This window comes from Spermophilus citellus (assembly GCF_964194105.1).
Source record: "Spermophilus citellus genome assembly, chromosome: 9".
NCBI classification, from domain to species: Eukaryota; Metazoa; Chordata; class Mammalia; order Rodentia; family Sciuridae; genus Spermophilus; species Spermophilus citellus.
The window spans coordinates 97,551,127-97,564,057 of NC_138191.1; the positions used below are offsets into that span (position 1 = coordinate 97,551,127).

Below are 12,931 nucleotides of genomic sequence, written 5' to 3' on the forward strand. Positions count from 1 at the left end.
TGTCCAGTCTCCTTGGAGCTGGTAGTCCCCATTTGGAGGTTGTCTGCTTCTAAAATTCAAGTGAGTTGATATGTAGACTTGCTCAGTCAATGAGTAGCTACTAAGTACTTTCCTTTTTTTTATTCAACAGATATGTCCTTCTTTGTTAATTTGTGAATTTATGTATTGGAGAAAGTACCCGTGGATTTGGATTTCTGAGGCAAGATTCTCCAGAAATTAATAAATGCCTTCAGCCACTCCTGGGAGTAGTTTCAAGCCCCCTTGCCAACTTTGGAGGGTTCCTCTTGTCTGAGAGATGGGAGGGGTTTTAACTTCTGCATCTTATAACCTGGGGTACTTGGAAAGCAGACCAAAGGTGTCCTTTGGGGGCATGCATGAAGGAGAGGCTGCAGTTAGGTGGAGGCTGTGCCATGGTGAACCATGTGGACCCATGTGCATGTCCCAGGGTAGAAGCAGGTGCCCTACCAGTCTTTTGCATGTACAGTTCATTTAAGGGAAACAGTTTCTACAGCTTTAGATTTGTTCCAGGATCTCAAATACAGTGATTTCCATGTTTCCTCATTTAAAACATCTACCAGCCCCCCGCCCCGGGGATTATTCAACCCCAGGATGCAGAGAAGTTAACTGACCTGCCCTAGGACCTTAGTAAATGAAACCTGGACCCAAGTCTATCTGACTCAAACCCTGCTCTTTCTCTCTTATATCACACTGTCAGGGGGCCTTTGGGTTCAAGAATCCTAACAGTGGATATCTGATAGCCATCATGCACAACCTGCCTGAGCAAAGGCTCAGTGAGCCTCCTTCCTCCAGTGACTCCTCTCCAGCTCAGATGTGTGGAAGAGACCTGTGGGGCCTACTCTTTCCATGTGTAATGGTTAAATACAAAAATTATGCAGTGTATTTGGACCTGGTTTGGAAGTCAAACTCTGCCCCTCACTATAAGACTTTGAGCAGACAACATACCCTCTCTGGGCTTTGCTCTCTTCAGCTGTAAAATGGAGGAAATAATGGGATCTTCCTCCAAAGGAGATCTGCATGTCACTCTACCAAGGGCTCTGCAGCAGAGTTAGGACTTGATCTGCCTAGAGAGCCAGATCAAGTCCTAACTTTGGGAAGAACAATGTCACAAGAGAGATGATGGGATTCCAGGAGAGACGGGCATTTTGAATATCTGGAATCATTCCTTTCTCAAGACATTGGGACCAGGGGTGCTCATCAATGTGACCTCCAAGGCCCCTCTTGTCTGGCATTCCAAGAGTCTTGACTCTTCAGGGTGAGATGCTGCTATCAGGCACTGATGAATCCTTGAGAGCCTGTAATTAGAACTGTCTATTTAGGGACACAGCAAATGTCTTATTAATTATAAAGAAAGGAAGCAGATGGATTGTTTAATCATTGTCCTTGTTGAAAGGTTATGCTATTAACTGTATAAATATTCATTCAAAGTTCAGTCGGCTGCCTGCTGCACTGGGGTCTAAAGAACCAGGCCTCTAGAGGTGGTGCATATGGTCAAGAGCCATTTTCAGTCACTTAGGCTTTGGGGAAGAGAGTTTGAGGCTGGTTTTAGAGTATCTAGGGTTTTCTGGAAAGGGCAGGGCTCTAGTCAGAGGAACCCAGACTGTCTCTCACCTGTTGTGCATCTTTGGGCCAGTTACTTTGTCTCCTTGAGCCTCAGTTTCCTCATCAGTACAATGGGGTGCTTATCTATTCCACTCTAGGAACACTAGTGACACGATGATCTCTGTACTCACAACCTGCAGGGCTTGCTTACCTGTCAGGGAAGGGTGATGGTTCTGGCTGCTATAGCCCCAAATCCCTTAAACTGACTAATTTGCAACAGAAATCTGTTGCTTTTAGTTCTGGAGACTGAGAGTCTAAGGATCAAGGCTTTGGCAGATTTAGTGTCTGGTGAGGGCCCATTCCTCATAGATGGTACATGCTCACTGTGTCCTTATGGCAGAGTGGGCAAGGGAACTCCCTCAGGCCTCTTTCATAAGGCTACTAATCCCATTCATACCCTCATGGCTTAATCACCTCATGAAGGCTCCACTTCTTAACACTATCACGTTGGGGATTAAATTCCAATGTGAATTTGGGGTAGGGGGATGCTAGCTTTCACACTGTGGTAAGATAAAATGGGAAAACACTTGGCACAAGCAGCCTGATATACCAAGGGTGCTTGGTAAATGTGGCCCTCCCAACCCCCTTTGAGGTTGTTTCCTGGATCTGGCTTGGGAAAAGTGGTGCCTTGCCCTCATCCCATTGCTCTTTCGGGGGCGCTTACAAGTGTCTGAAACACCTATTAACACCTTTTATGGTATCACTTGTATTTGAATGAGGTAAAATATCCTGTATCTTTTATAAATGCCCAATGTTAATTCAAGGGTTCTAATACAGAGGGGCCTGGAATCCTGAGCTCTGCCCTAGTCTAGATTCAGTCAGAACAAACTGGGGCCTGGGAACCTGCACTTCTAATAGCTCCCTCACTGCCTTCCCCTTGGTCAGAGGACTCTCCAGGAGACACTGGTATCAGCTCCTTCACGTCCTGGTGGAGCCCAGAAGTGCTTGCCTGAACACCCACAGTGTGTTAGTGGAAGAGGTGCCCTGGAAGGACCCCATCTCTAAAACTCCCAGTCCCCCTTTACTATCTGATATGACTGCCCCAAGGTGACATTTTAAAAGGTCATTGAGTGTCAGTGCTTTCCAGAGCTCTATCTGGCAGCTATAAAGGGAAATTTCTATCCAATGAATCCTGTATTCTCAATGGATTGCCTTATAATTCATAAAATATATTCCTAGGGATAACTTTGAAGTTCATACTGGAGGGGTCAAAACTACTCTTCTCCCATGGCATAATACTGTCGGTGGACCTTGACTCAGACACCTGCCCCACACCTGTCTCCCCAACTTTTCTGTGTCCTTTCTCCATTCTTTGTGGCCCCTCATCCCAGGTATAGAAGCAAGAGGAGGGGAAATTAGTCTGGGAGCAGAGATCAGCATGAGATCAGCCACTGCTTCTAGGGGTACCACAGACTGTTCCCAATCTCAGACATAGCTGACTTATGCACTTTTTACCAGCAGCATGACTAGAACTCAGTGCAGACCACCTTGTCTGGTACCCAGCAATAATCAATAGATAAATGAATGAGACTCATGAGTACTCATCTCTTATCTATGGGTTGTAATAGTAGCACTAGGCTAAGTGTTCTTTGAAATACTTTACAGACATTAATTTGGCCATCATAACAATCTTTTTTAAAAATTTTTTTTAGTTGTAGATGGAAACAATATATTTATTTATTTTTATGTGGTACTGAGGATTGAACCCAGTACCTCATGCATGCCAGGCAAGTGCTCTACCACTGAGTACAAATCCAGCCCCATCATGATAGGACACAGCAGTATCCCCACTTTATTGGCCCAGAGATAAGGATTTTTGCTCAAGTTCACATAGCCAGTGAATGTTTGATCTAAAGAATTTGAACCCAGGCTCCAGGGCTCATGTCCTCGGTCTCCATGTTGGAGGCTGGGACATAAATCTTCACCTTCCTTGGTTATTATTAAGATTAAATAGAGTCACACCTGCAATCCCAGCAGCTTGGGAATCTGAGGCAGGAGGATCACAAGTTCAAAGCCAGCCTCAGCAAAAGCTAAATGCTAAGCAACTCAGTGAGACAGTGTTTCTAAATAAAGTACAAAATCAGGCTGGGGATGTGGCTCAGTGGCCGAGTGCCCCTAAGTTCAATCCCTGGAACCCCCCTAAAAAAAGATTAAATAGAAGCCTCTAGCACTGTGCCTGGCACATACTAGAGACCACTGAGATTGGGCCTCCTACACACCCTGGAAGGCAGTGGGGAGCCAACCATGGGAGTCTGAAATGGCATCTGCCTTGGCTGTCAAGTGCATCAGGAGAAGCTCAGGATAAGAGCTGCCCCCAGCCTTGAATAGGGTTCTCATTCTTTCTTCCAAATTGAGAATCAACCCTGGGGCTTCAGGCCCCTGATTGAGTCAGCCTCTGATTGCGGCTGCAGTAATTATAGCTGTGTAGTCCCGCTGGGCCCTGCCACGCGGTAGCTGCTCTCAGCGGTGGGCTTAGCACCATTACTAGAAGAGGGGGCTTAGAGAGGGGTGGGCTGGAGCTACAGGGGCTTTGGTGAGCCCTCACATATACAGCTTCGGATTATGGCGTCACTGATCTGGAAGGCAAACCCTGCTCTAGTTGGGCCTATATCTCCCAAGGGCACCCAGCTGGGAAACGTCGGGGAGGAGTGCAGAGGGAGGCTGCTGCATGTTACTAGAGCTGGAAAGAAAGATCTAGAGGGGTGAGAAGGATAATCAGGCAAGACAGGCAGGAGTCACTGGATCAAGGAGGGACTTGAGTGTCAGGGACCAGGGACCATGAGAAGAGTGTCAGGCAGGGGAATGGTGGGGTCAGATTTGGATTTGGAAAGTCCTAGAGGCAGACGGGGACTTCGGATGAAGAAACTTGAGATGTGGGACAGGAGGATCCTGAGGGACACCCACAGCCTTGTGCCAGGTGGCTGGAACTGGGTGGTAGGACTGGTTGGCACTATGCCCTGTGTCCCCCTTGGCTAAACCATGCATGGATATCTGTCTCCACAGCCAGGCAAGTGTGTCCTGCAGAGAAACTGAGCTGTGGACCTACCAGCCACAAGTGTGTGCCTGCCTCCTGGCGCTGTGACGGGGAGAAGGATTGCGAGGGTGGAGCAGATGAAGCTGGCTGTGCTACCTGTGAGTTTGGGATCAGAAACCCAGGGTCTACCAAGCATGGTCAGGCAGCCTTGGGGAGTAGTGGCTGCTTCTATTTTCCCTGGGGCCTGGCAAGTGGAAAGGAAAGGATAATGATCAGGACACTAGTAACAGCTGGGCACTTAGGAGACATTTTCTTCTTTTCATCCTAACAACCACCTCATGAGTAGCCATTATCATCCCCATTTTATGGGTGAGGAAACTGAGGCTCAGACAAGGAAGGAAAAGTGCCCAAGTCTGAGTGATAGAACTGAGATTGAAATTCAGGTCTGAACAGCAAAGCTTTTTACCACACCTGACATCTGCTCATCCATTCCACAAGTTTTCCAATTTCTAAGAAAAGGCAAAGGATCCAGGGAGTGGGCTGTATGGAGAAATGGTGGTGGCCTGAGCCAGGGCATGGGTATTGTCTGGGGGAGGAGGGCAGATTCCTGAGGTGTGAAGGACGACTGTTGCAGAAATCTCAGATTCGAGCACACATGTCACAGGGTAGGGAAGACAGTCCCAACAGCCTCAGCAGGGACAGATGGAAGTGGTCAATGGGACAATTCCACATCACTGAACTTCAAATACAGGATTATCTCCTTCCCAGGGAGCAGGCCAATAAGGCCTGGGCCAGGGGGAACTATGACTAGGCCTTACTTGTTTCAATTTGATGGGTACCTACTGTGTGCCAGGCCTGGAGCCAAACTCTGGAAGGGACATTGAGGTGAATCCTACATAGGGCTCCCTCTGGAAGCACAAGGTTATGGGGGCAGGGAGACTGACTACTAATCTGGGAGGCTAGGCGGAGACATGGGTGCTCACACAGAAGGTCCTAAGCCTGCCACTTGCCCACTGCTGCCTCTCACCCCTGTGCTCTCCAACAGCCTCTCTGTGTGCACCCTGGCCTTTCCTCCGGCCCAGGGGAAAGCCATCTCCTCCCAAGACTTCTGAGTCACAGATTCTAGGTCTGGTGCTTTGATGGGTCTGAAGCAGAGAGCATCTGGATGTGGGGAGATCCTGTCTGGGACCAGCAGTTTCAATGCCCCAGTGATGGTACTGGCTCGTTTCTTCAGCTATAATAATTTGTAAGGACTCACTGGTCCATGAGAATCCTCTTCTCTCCTTACCTCTCATCGCTATAATCAGATGATTCCTCCAATATAAAGTCTACCACTATGGCAGAGGGTAGGAGTATCTAACTAGGTATGTTGGGACAGAAATATTTCCCATTAATTATAAGAGCAAGCGTGTTAGGTCTTACTGGGCTTCTCTGCTATAGTTCACTACTGTCTGGGCAGAGGAAAAATGTGTCCTTCCTTCTCCCATCTCTCAGAGGCTATTACATTTGCATGCTGGGAGTGAGTGTGGGTCTAGGTAGCATGGATTTTAAAGTTACTGTTAGCTTTAGAACCTTGGTGAGAACTCATTATTAGTAAGCACTCCCTGCTGGGCATGCTGGCACATACCTGTAATCCCAGTGATTCATGAGGCTAAGGAAGGAGGATCACAAAGCCAACTTCAGCAACATAGTGAGGCCCTAAGCAACTTACTGAGACACTATCTCAAAATAAAAATAATTAAAAGGGCTAGGGATGTGGCTCAGTGGCTAAGTGTCCCTGAGTTAGATCCCCAGTACCAACAACAACGTAATGGCTGGGGATGTAGCTTAGTGGTAGAGTTCAATCTCCAGTCCCCCATCACCACCACCACAAAAAAGAAGCACTTCCTATCAGGACTCTCAGAAGGCTATGAATCCTCTCTGGACATGTACAAACTGACTCTGGACAGGTAGGAGGGGAGCTAATCTAGGCATCAGCGTCCTCTTGAGAGCCTGTGGCATCCATACCATGTGCTTCCCACCAATGCCCCAACATCTCAAAAGCCAGAAGGAGAAAAAATGCAACTGTCAGAAACTTGGTAGAGCTGTCAGAAACACATGACATGAGCTGCCTACATTGTGAAACCAAAGACCTCACTTTACGCTCCATAACAATGAAAATTGACATTGTTCCACCAGAAAATATAAACAGGCTATGGGCGACCCCTCGTGGAGAGATCTGGTGCTGCAACTACACTGTTACCTGTGATCACAGTCACTGCACCCATGACTCACCTGGGTCCCCAAGCTAGTTCTTGGCCAGTATCTGAAGACATGAAGGAAGGAAGGAGGCAAGGAAGTTGTGACCCTGAAAACAGCTTACACTCCAAGAGGAAAGAAGACAAGAAAAGCTAGAGAAGGAGTCAAAGAAGGAAGGAAGGGGTGGTGCACGCCTGTAATCCCAGCAGCTCGGGAGGCTCAGACAGGAGGATCGCCAAGCTACTCAGTGAGACCCTGTCTCTAAATAAAATACAAAATAGGGCTGAGTATGTGGCTCAGTGTTCAAGTGACCCTGAGTTCAATCCTTGGTACCAAAAAAAGGAAGAAAATGCCCCAAACCTCAGTTCTGGTTCTCTTGTCACCATGGACTGTGTGACTCTGGGCAAGCTGTTCCCCTCTCTGAATCATAGTTTTCCTATCTGTAAACTAGCGAGTGGGCTGACTGGTCTCTAAGGTCCTCCCTGCTTCTGAGCTCAGAGCAGCCCATCAGAGAGGGGAAGCCCAGAGCCACAGTCAGGGCCATGACCTATGCCCTCAATTACTCTTCACACCCAGGCCAGTCTCATAACCATCCACTCCACATCTACCTCCTGCTGGGAGCTCCATGCCAGACCCTCAGGACAAAATAGGGTCACCTTTAGGCTGTTTGTTTGTTGTCTTGGAGCAGATGGAGAAGGATGTGAAACCCAGGCATCTGGGCTGGCTGTGAAAGGCACACAGGGCAGAGGCAGTGGGAGATGTCCTAAGTAGAGAAACAAGAAATGTGTTATGGAGGAGGTGGAACTTGGGCTCTTGAAGGAAAAGAATTGATGACAGAAAAAGAGGCACTGGTGGGCAAGAGGTGGACTTCCAGCAGGTGGAACCACTTGAGCAAGGCCTGGAGGTAGGACCCTCCCTTGTGCATGGCATCACCAAACCATTTAAGGTGTCTGGAGCTGGACACGTTCAGGAGTGAGGTGCTGGGATCAGAGCAGGGAATGCCAGGGCGGGGCCTGTGATGGAATGTGTAGGTTATTCTGCCCACAGCTGTGATATAGGGGACAACCTCACATCCTGTTGCAGTGTGACTGTATAGATCACTGCCTCTCTGTCCAGACAGGCAATGCTCTGCAGCTTAGAGCCTTCCTGCTCCACCATCCTGCTGGCAGCACGGCAGGAATCTTCACTCTCATTTATGCAGGGAAGCTCATAAGGCTCAGGAAGGGCAAGTGTGTTGCCCAGGGTCACCACTGGAAGCTCCACTTTGCTGTGCCTGGTTTCACGTCCCCCATTCAGGCCTTCAGCAGGACTCATTCCCTCCTGTAGGTGAAAGAGCCTCCGTAGCAGGGCCGGGTGGGCGGGGATGGGGGCCGGCGGCCGACCGCCTCTCTGTCCTGCGCAGTGTGCGCCCCACACGAGTTCCAGTGCAGCAACCGCTCGTGCCTGGCCGCTGTGTTCGTGTGCGACGGCGATGACGACTGTGGTGATGGTAGCGATGAGCGCGGCTGCGCGGACCCTGCCTGTGGGCCCCGTGAGTTCCGTTGTGGCGGTGTCGGTGGCGCCTGCATCCCTGAGCGTTGGGTCTGCGACCGCCAGTTCGACTGTGAGGACCACTCAGATGAGGCAGCCGAGCTCTGTGGTCGAGCAGGCCTGGGGACCACGTCCGCGCCGGCAGCCTGCTCCCCCACCTCCCAGTTTGCCTGCCGCAGCGGCGAGTGCATACACCTGGGCTGGCGCTGTGACGGGGACCACGACTGCAAGGACAAGTCAGACGAGGCCGACTGCCGTAAGCCCCCTCCACATCATCCAGCCTTGCCGAGGGCCTGCAGATCCGGCTGCCAGTAGGCCAGATGCAGGCTTCCTTTCCTTGCTTTACCCTGAATACATTGCCTTGCTTTACTAGGGACTTAGGTTGGGAGAATAAAGTGACTTGCTTGAGGTCACATGGCTACTAAGCAGTGGGGCTCAGGTCTGACCCCAGAAGCCAAGCATCTTCAATGGTACCTGTATCTGCCCCAATCTCCCCTTCTCCTTCATTCTCCCCCCCCCCCCCCCCACTGCCCTGTCCCCATCCAGGCAGTCACATACTAGTGCCTCTAAACAGTGACCTTGTGCACTCAGGAACTCCTCACCAGCCTTTTCTACAATCTGACTATCCCAGCTGGGCTGGGTCCTTCCACTGGGCCACCCCAGGTCCCTGCTGTCCTCATCTTACACTGTCATGCCCTCTTCCACGTACTCCTCAGCCCTTCTCTGTACCCTGAGTTCTTAGAGGATGGGGAGATTCTTTTGCAAGTCTATGGGGTCCCCATCCCCAGCACAGCACCTGGGTCAGGCAGGGCTTGCTAAATGGATAAAGTCATTAAGTCATGAGCACTAAGACTCAATGGAAGGCCAAATGTCTGTTCTGGAGGAGTGGCCCTAGGTGATTACTGACAGGAGACCTGAATTTTACTTGTGGTTCTGCCAGCCAGAGTGCTGTTACCCTGAGCAAAGCCTTCCCCCTCTCTGAGCTTCAGTCTCCCCATCTGTACACTGGAGATGCCTTGGCCAGGTGTCCTTTGAGGACTCCTAAGCTTAGCCACTGGTTTTGTTCTTGCCAGGGGTAGATATGGGGCGGGGGAGAGTTGACCTAGAACCACACTGACCCCGAACATCTCCTCTTGCCCTCTTCCAGCAGTGCTGGGGACCTGCCGTGGGGACGAGTTCCAGTGTGGGGATGGGACTTGTGTCCTTGCAATCAAACGCTGCAACCAGGAACAAGACTGTCCAGATGGGAGTGATGAAGCTGGCTGCTTACAGGGTGCGTTCACACAGGCAATGGGGCAGCATCCTCCCTGAGAAGAAGCCCTGAGCTCTCCCAGATCTGGAAAAAGCAGAGTTGGAAAAGATCCCCCCTTGGTCCCTGGCATGTATTTCTCCCCAGAGCATCATTGCCCCTAAATTATATGACTCCCCTCCTATGAAGTCCTAATGGCACCAGAACTGGATTTTTTTTAAAGAAATTTGCAAAAAGCAACCTAAGGAGAGATGAAAGGGCACTTAAGGAAGTCCCCCTGTCCCCCAACCCCCTGCAACTAAGCTTCCAAGTGACTTTCCTCACTAGTATATTGAACAGACACTGAATCCTGCTCCTCAAGGAGCCCCCTTGATTTTGAGAGGACTCTTCTGGTTGTCACCTGCCCCTCTAAGGAGCAGAGACCTTAACTCACTAGTCATCCAGGGGAATGCATAACAGATTGGGCAGTTAAGTAGCCTTTCCTATTCGGAGTCCATGGAGCAAAGGTCCCCCCTCAGGAGGTTGTCAGTCCAGCCTCTGATGTCTCTATAGAGCTGTTATGTATAGAGCTGCCAGATCAGACACAGACCCCCATGGCTCTCCCCAGCTAGTCAAAGCATGTATCTGTGATTGTTCCTGGGATCCTGTCTGTGAGCCGTGCTTCCCCAGCCCCGAATTTGGCTCTTTGTCCTGAGCTACCCTCTAGACTGGTGGGGGCTGGGGCTGGAACTCTGCTTATCTTCTGTGGTTCCTGGCCCAATCCAGCCCTGACCTACCTGCTCAAGGTCTCACAGACACTGTCCACTCTCTTGTCTGGCCCAACAGAGTCAACCTGTGAGGGTCCCTACAAATTTCAGTGTAAGAGTGGCGAGTGCGTGGACAGCGGGAAAGTGTGTGATGCTCAGAGGGACTGCCGGGACTGGTCGGATGAGCTTCTGAAAGAGTGTGGTATGGTACCTGTCTACATCCAATGGCTGGACTAACTCTCCTGCCATGCCCCATCCTGGTGTCCGACTTCAAGGCCCTCACATGCTCCTCTGCTCTGACCCTCTCTCTGGACATGTGTGCTGTCCTGTTGTCTTATATGAGGTTCTTTGCCCTTGGAGCCTCTTGTTCTACATCTCTACAAAGTTCTAAAGGCCTTTCCTTTCCAGCCCAGATGCCCCAAAAGTATGTTGTTTCTCACAAACTTCACCTCTTCTCCCTATTCTTTTCGTGTTCAGACTCTTGAGTGTGTGCTCTGCAACTTTCTTCCTCCGTGTTCCTGCCCTGCTGATCTAGCTAAGGCCCTGGCCTCAAGGCTTCTGGCCCCTGAAGGGGATTCTGTAGGGGAGACATGGAGAATAGCAGCCAGGCAGTCAACTGAGGCACATCCTAGGGCCACTGCTCAGGCCAGGCCAGGCAGCAGAGACCAGATTTGTGGGCTGGATTAGAGCTAGAACTGGAATGAGGTGGCTGTCCTGATGGCTGGAGCTACAGGATGGGAGCCACAGGATGGGTTCCAGTCTAGAGAGAACAGAAGCTCTGCATTGAAGGTGGGCTAGCATCCCAGAGGACATGCCAGGAAACCAGTGTAGTCCCAGAGAGGTGCAGGAATCATTTCTGTGCTGATCCCAGGTCGAGGCCCTAAGGAGACTTGGACAGAAAAGTCTCTAAGAGGACAGTCTAGGTCAGCCCCTCCCTGTCCTTCCTCCTGGCAGACTGTTTCCGGTACCTCCTCTCTTGGGTACTGAGAGGAACTTCATTCTCTGGAGCTCCCCAGGAACAGGGTCTTTACTCTCCTTTTGAGGATTAAAAAAAAAAAAAAAAAAAAAAAAGACAATGTAAAACAAAAACAATGCGAAAGGAAGAGTAGCTGAGTGACTTCATCTGTGGGAAATATTATCATCCTCCCACCCACCGCCCACAGGCCTTGCCAAGAAAAGGCCCCTAAGAAGGAGCCTGTGGAAAGGGGAACAGGGAAGCAGGAGCAACTGAGCCCATCTTCCCCCCACACCCAGATCTTCAGTAGCCAGGGACGACTAACCTGCTAAATTTTTCTCATCTTTTGCATGGCACGCCAAAGAGAAGTATGTATGCATGTGTCTGTATCTGTGCGTGTTCTACCTGTCTCTGTGCTGGCTGGTGAGAGGCCAGTGTCTGTATCCATATCTTATCTGAGTAAGGCAGGAAAATTACATTCACACATCTCTCTGTGTGTACTGATTTCTGTGTGAATGTGTTGATGGAATCTGTGTGTCTGTGTGTGCCACTGTACATAAGCTGGTGTGTGTGTGCATGCAGGTGTGTGCATGCAGATGTGTGCATGCAAGTGTGTGCACGTGCTGGGGAAAGTGACATCACTGCTTCCTCCCATGGAAGTTTCAAATGCTATTCAGGCCTCTGGACCATTCTACCCCATTCCTTCCTCTCCCACTCCCCAGTAGAATCACCTCCAAGCTAGCAGAATTAGGGAGGAACAGGCCTTCTAAGGAAGGGTTGACAGTGACACTTGGATCCAGACCTGCTATCCATTTTCTTCCCCCAACCCAGATCAGTCCTGGAGAACTCTGTTTCTTTCATTAGAAGCCAGAGTCACTGTGAGCTTTCCCCTTTCAGAGCCAGCCTACATGCCACTCCATCAAATGCTCAGTAAATAGAATCATAGAGATGCTGCTACCTGTGAAAGAAGAGGAAGGAAGCGAGTGGATGCATGAATGAGGTAGCAGGTGAATGAAAGAAATGAATGGATGGCGCTCAGGGAATAATATGGTACCAGAAAGGTCAGGAAAGATTTGGGGTGATAGAATGAGTCCTGAAGGTGACCCCACCCCCACCCCTGCCCCAACTACTCCAAAGCTACCATGGCTCAGTCCATCCTCAGGTGTCTGAGGTTTCCCTGGATCCATGAGTCATGGGGTTGCTATGGTCTTGTTCTTTCAGTTGCACCAACATTCCAGGGAAACAGGAGGAGGCCCAGGGGTAAAGGGGACATTCCTTAAGCATGGCTCAGGCTGGAGGTGGGGAACCCCACAGCTGTGCATGGCCTGGGGTGGGCAGCTCAGACCAGCTGTATGCATGGCCATGGCTGGCTCAGCTCAGCTCTGCTTGACTTGGCTGAAGTGGCAGTGCATGAGCCTGGTGGGCAAAGGGGGTGGTGTGGCACCTTTCCTTGGCTTATAGAATTAACCTTCTGTGATTCTAAAGCTCAGAAGATGCTGTGAGAACTTGGTGAGCCTTGGTCCTGGACTCCCTGACTTCCCCTAGGACCTTCCAGAAGTTGGTGAGGGAGTGGAGGATGGGGAAAGCAGACCCAGATGACCTCCTGACATCCCTTCATC

The 12,931-nt window shown here is 50.3% G+C and overlaps 1 protein-coding gene across 9 annotated transcripts in view; it reads left to right on the forward strand.

The window, feature by feature from the left end:
• Positions 1-12,931, forward strand: part of LRP8 (LDL receptor related protein 8) — a 75,630-nt gene that overhangs the window by 38,734 nt on the left and 23,965 nt on the right. For 2 of the 9 annotated variants that reach the window (XM_081308625.1, XM_081308621.1), the window contains exons 4-7: positions 4,624-4,752; positions 8,235-8,618; positions 9,513-9,635; positions 10,437-10,559. In XM_081308625.1, coding sequence (XP_081164751.1) covers positions 4,624-4,752; positions 8,235-8,618; positions 9,513-9,635; positions 10,437-10,559 — 759 coding nt within the window. Of the gene's footprint in view, positions 1-4,623; positions 4,753-8,234; positions 8,619-9,509; positions 9,636-10,436; positions 10,560-12,533; positions 12,573-12,931 lie in introns of all 9 variants that reach the window. The other 7 variants (XM_081308627.1, XM_081308626.1, XM_081308629.1 and 4 more) reach the window with 5 other exon arrangements.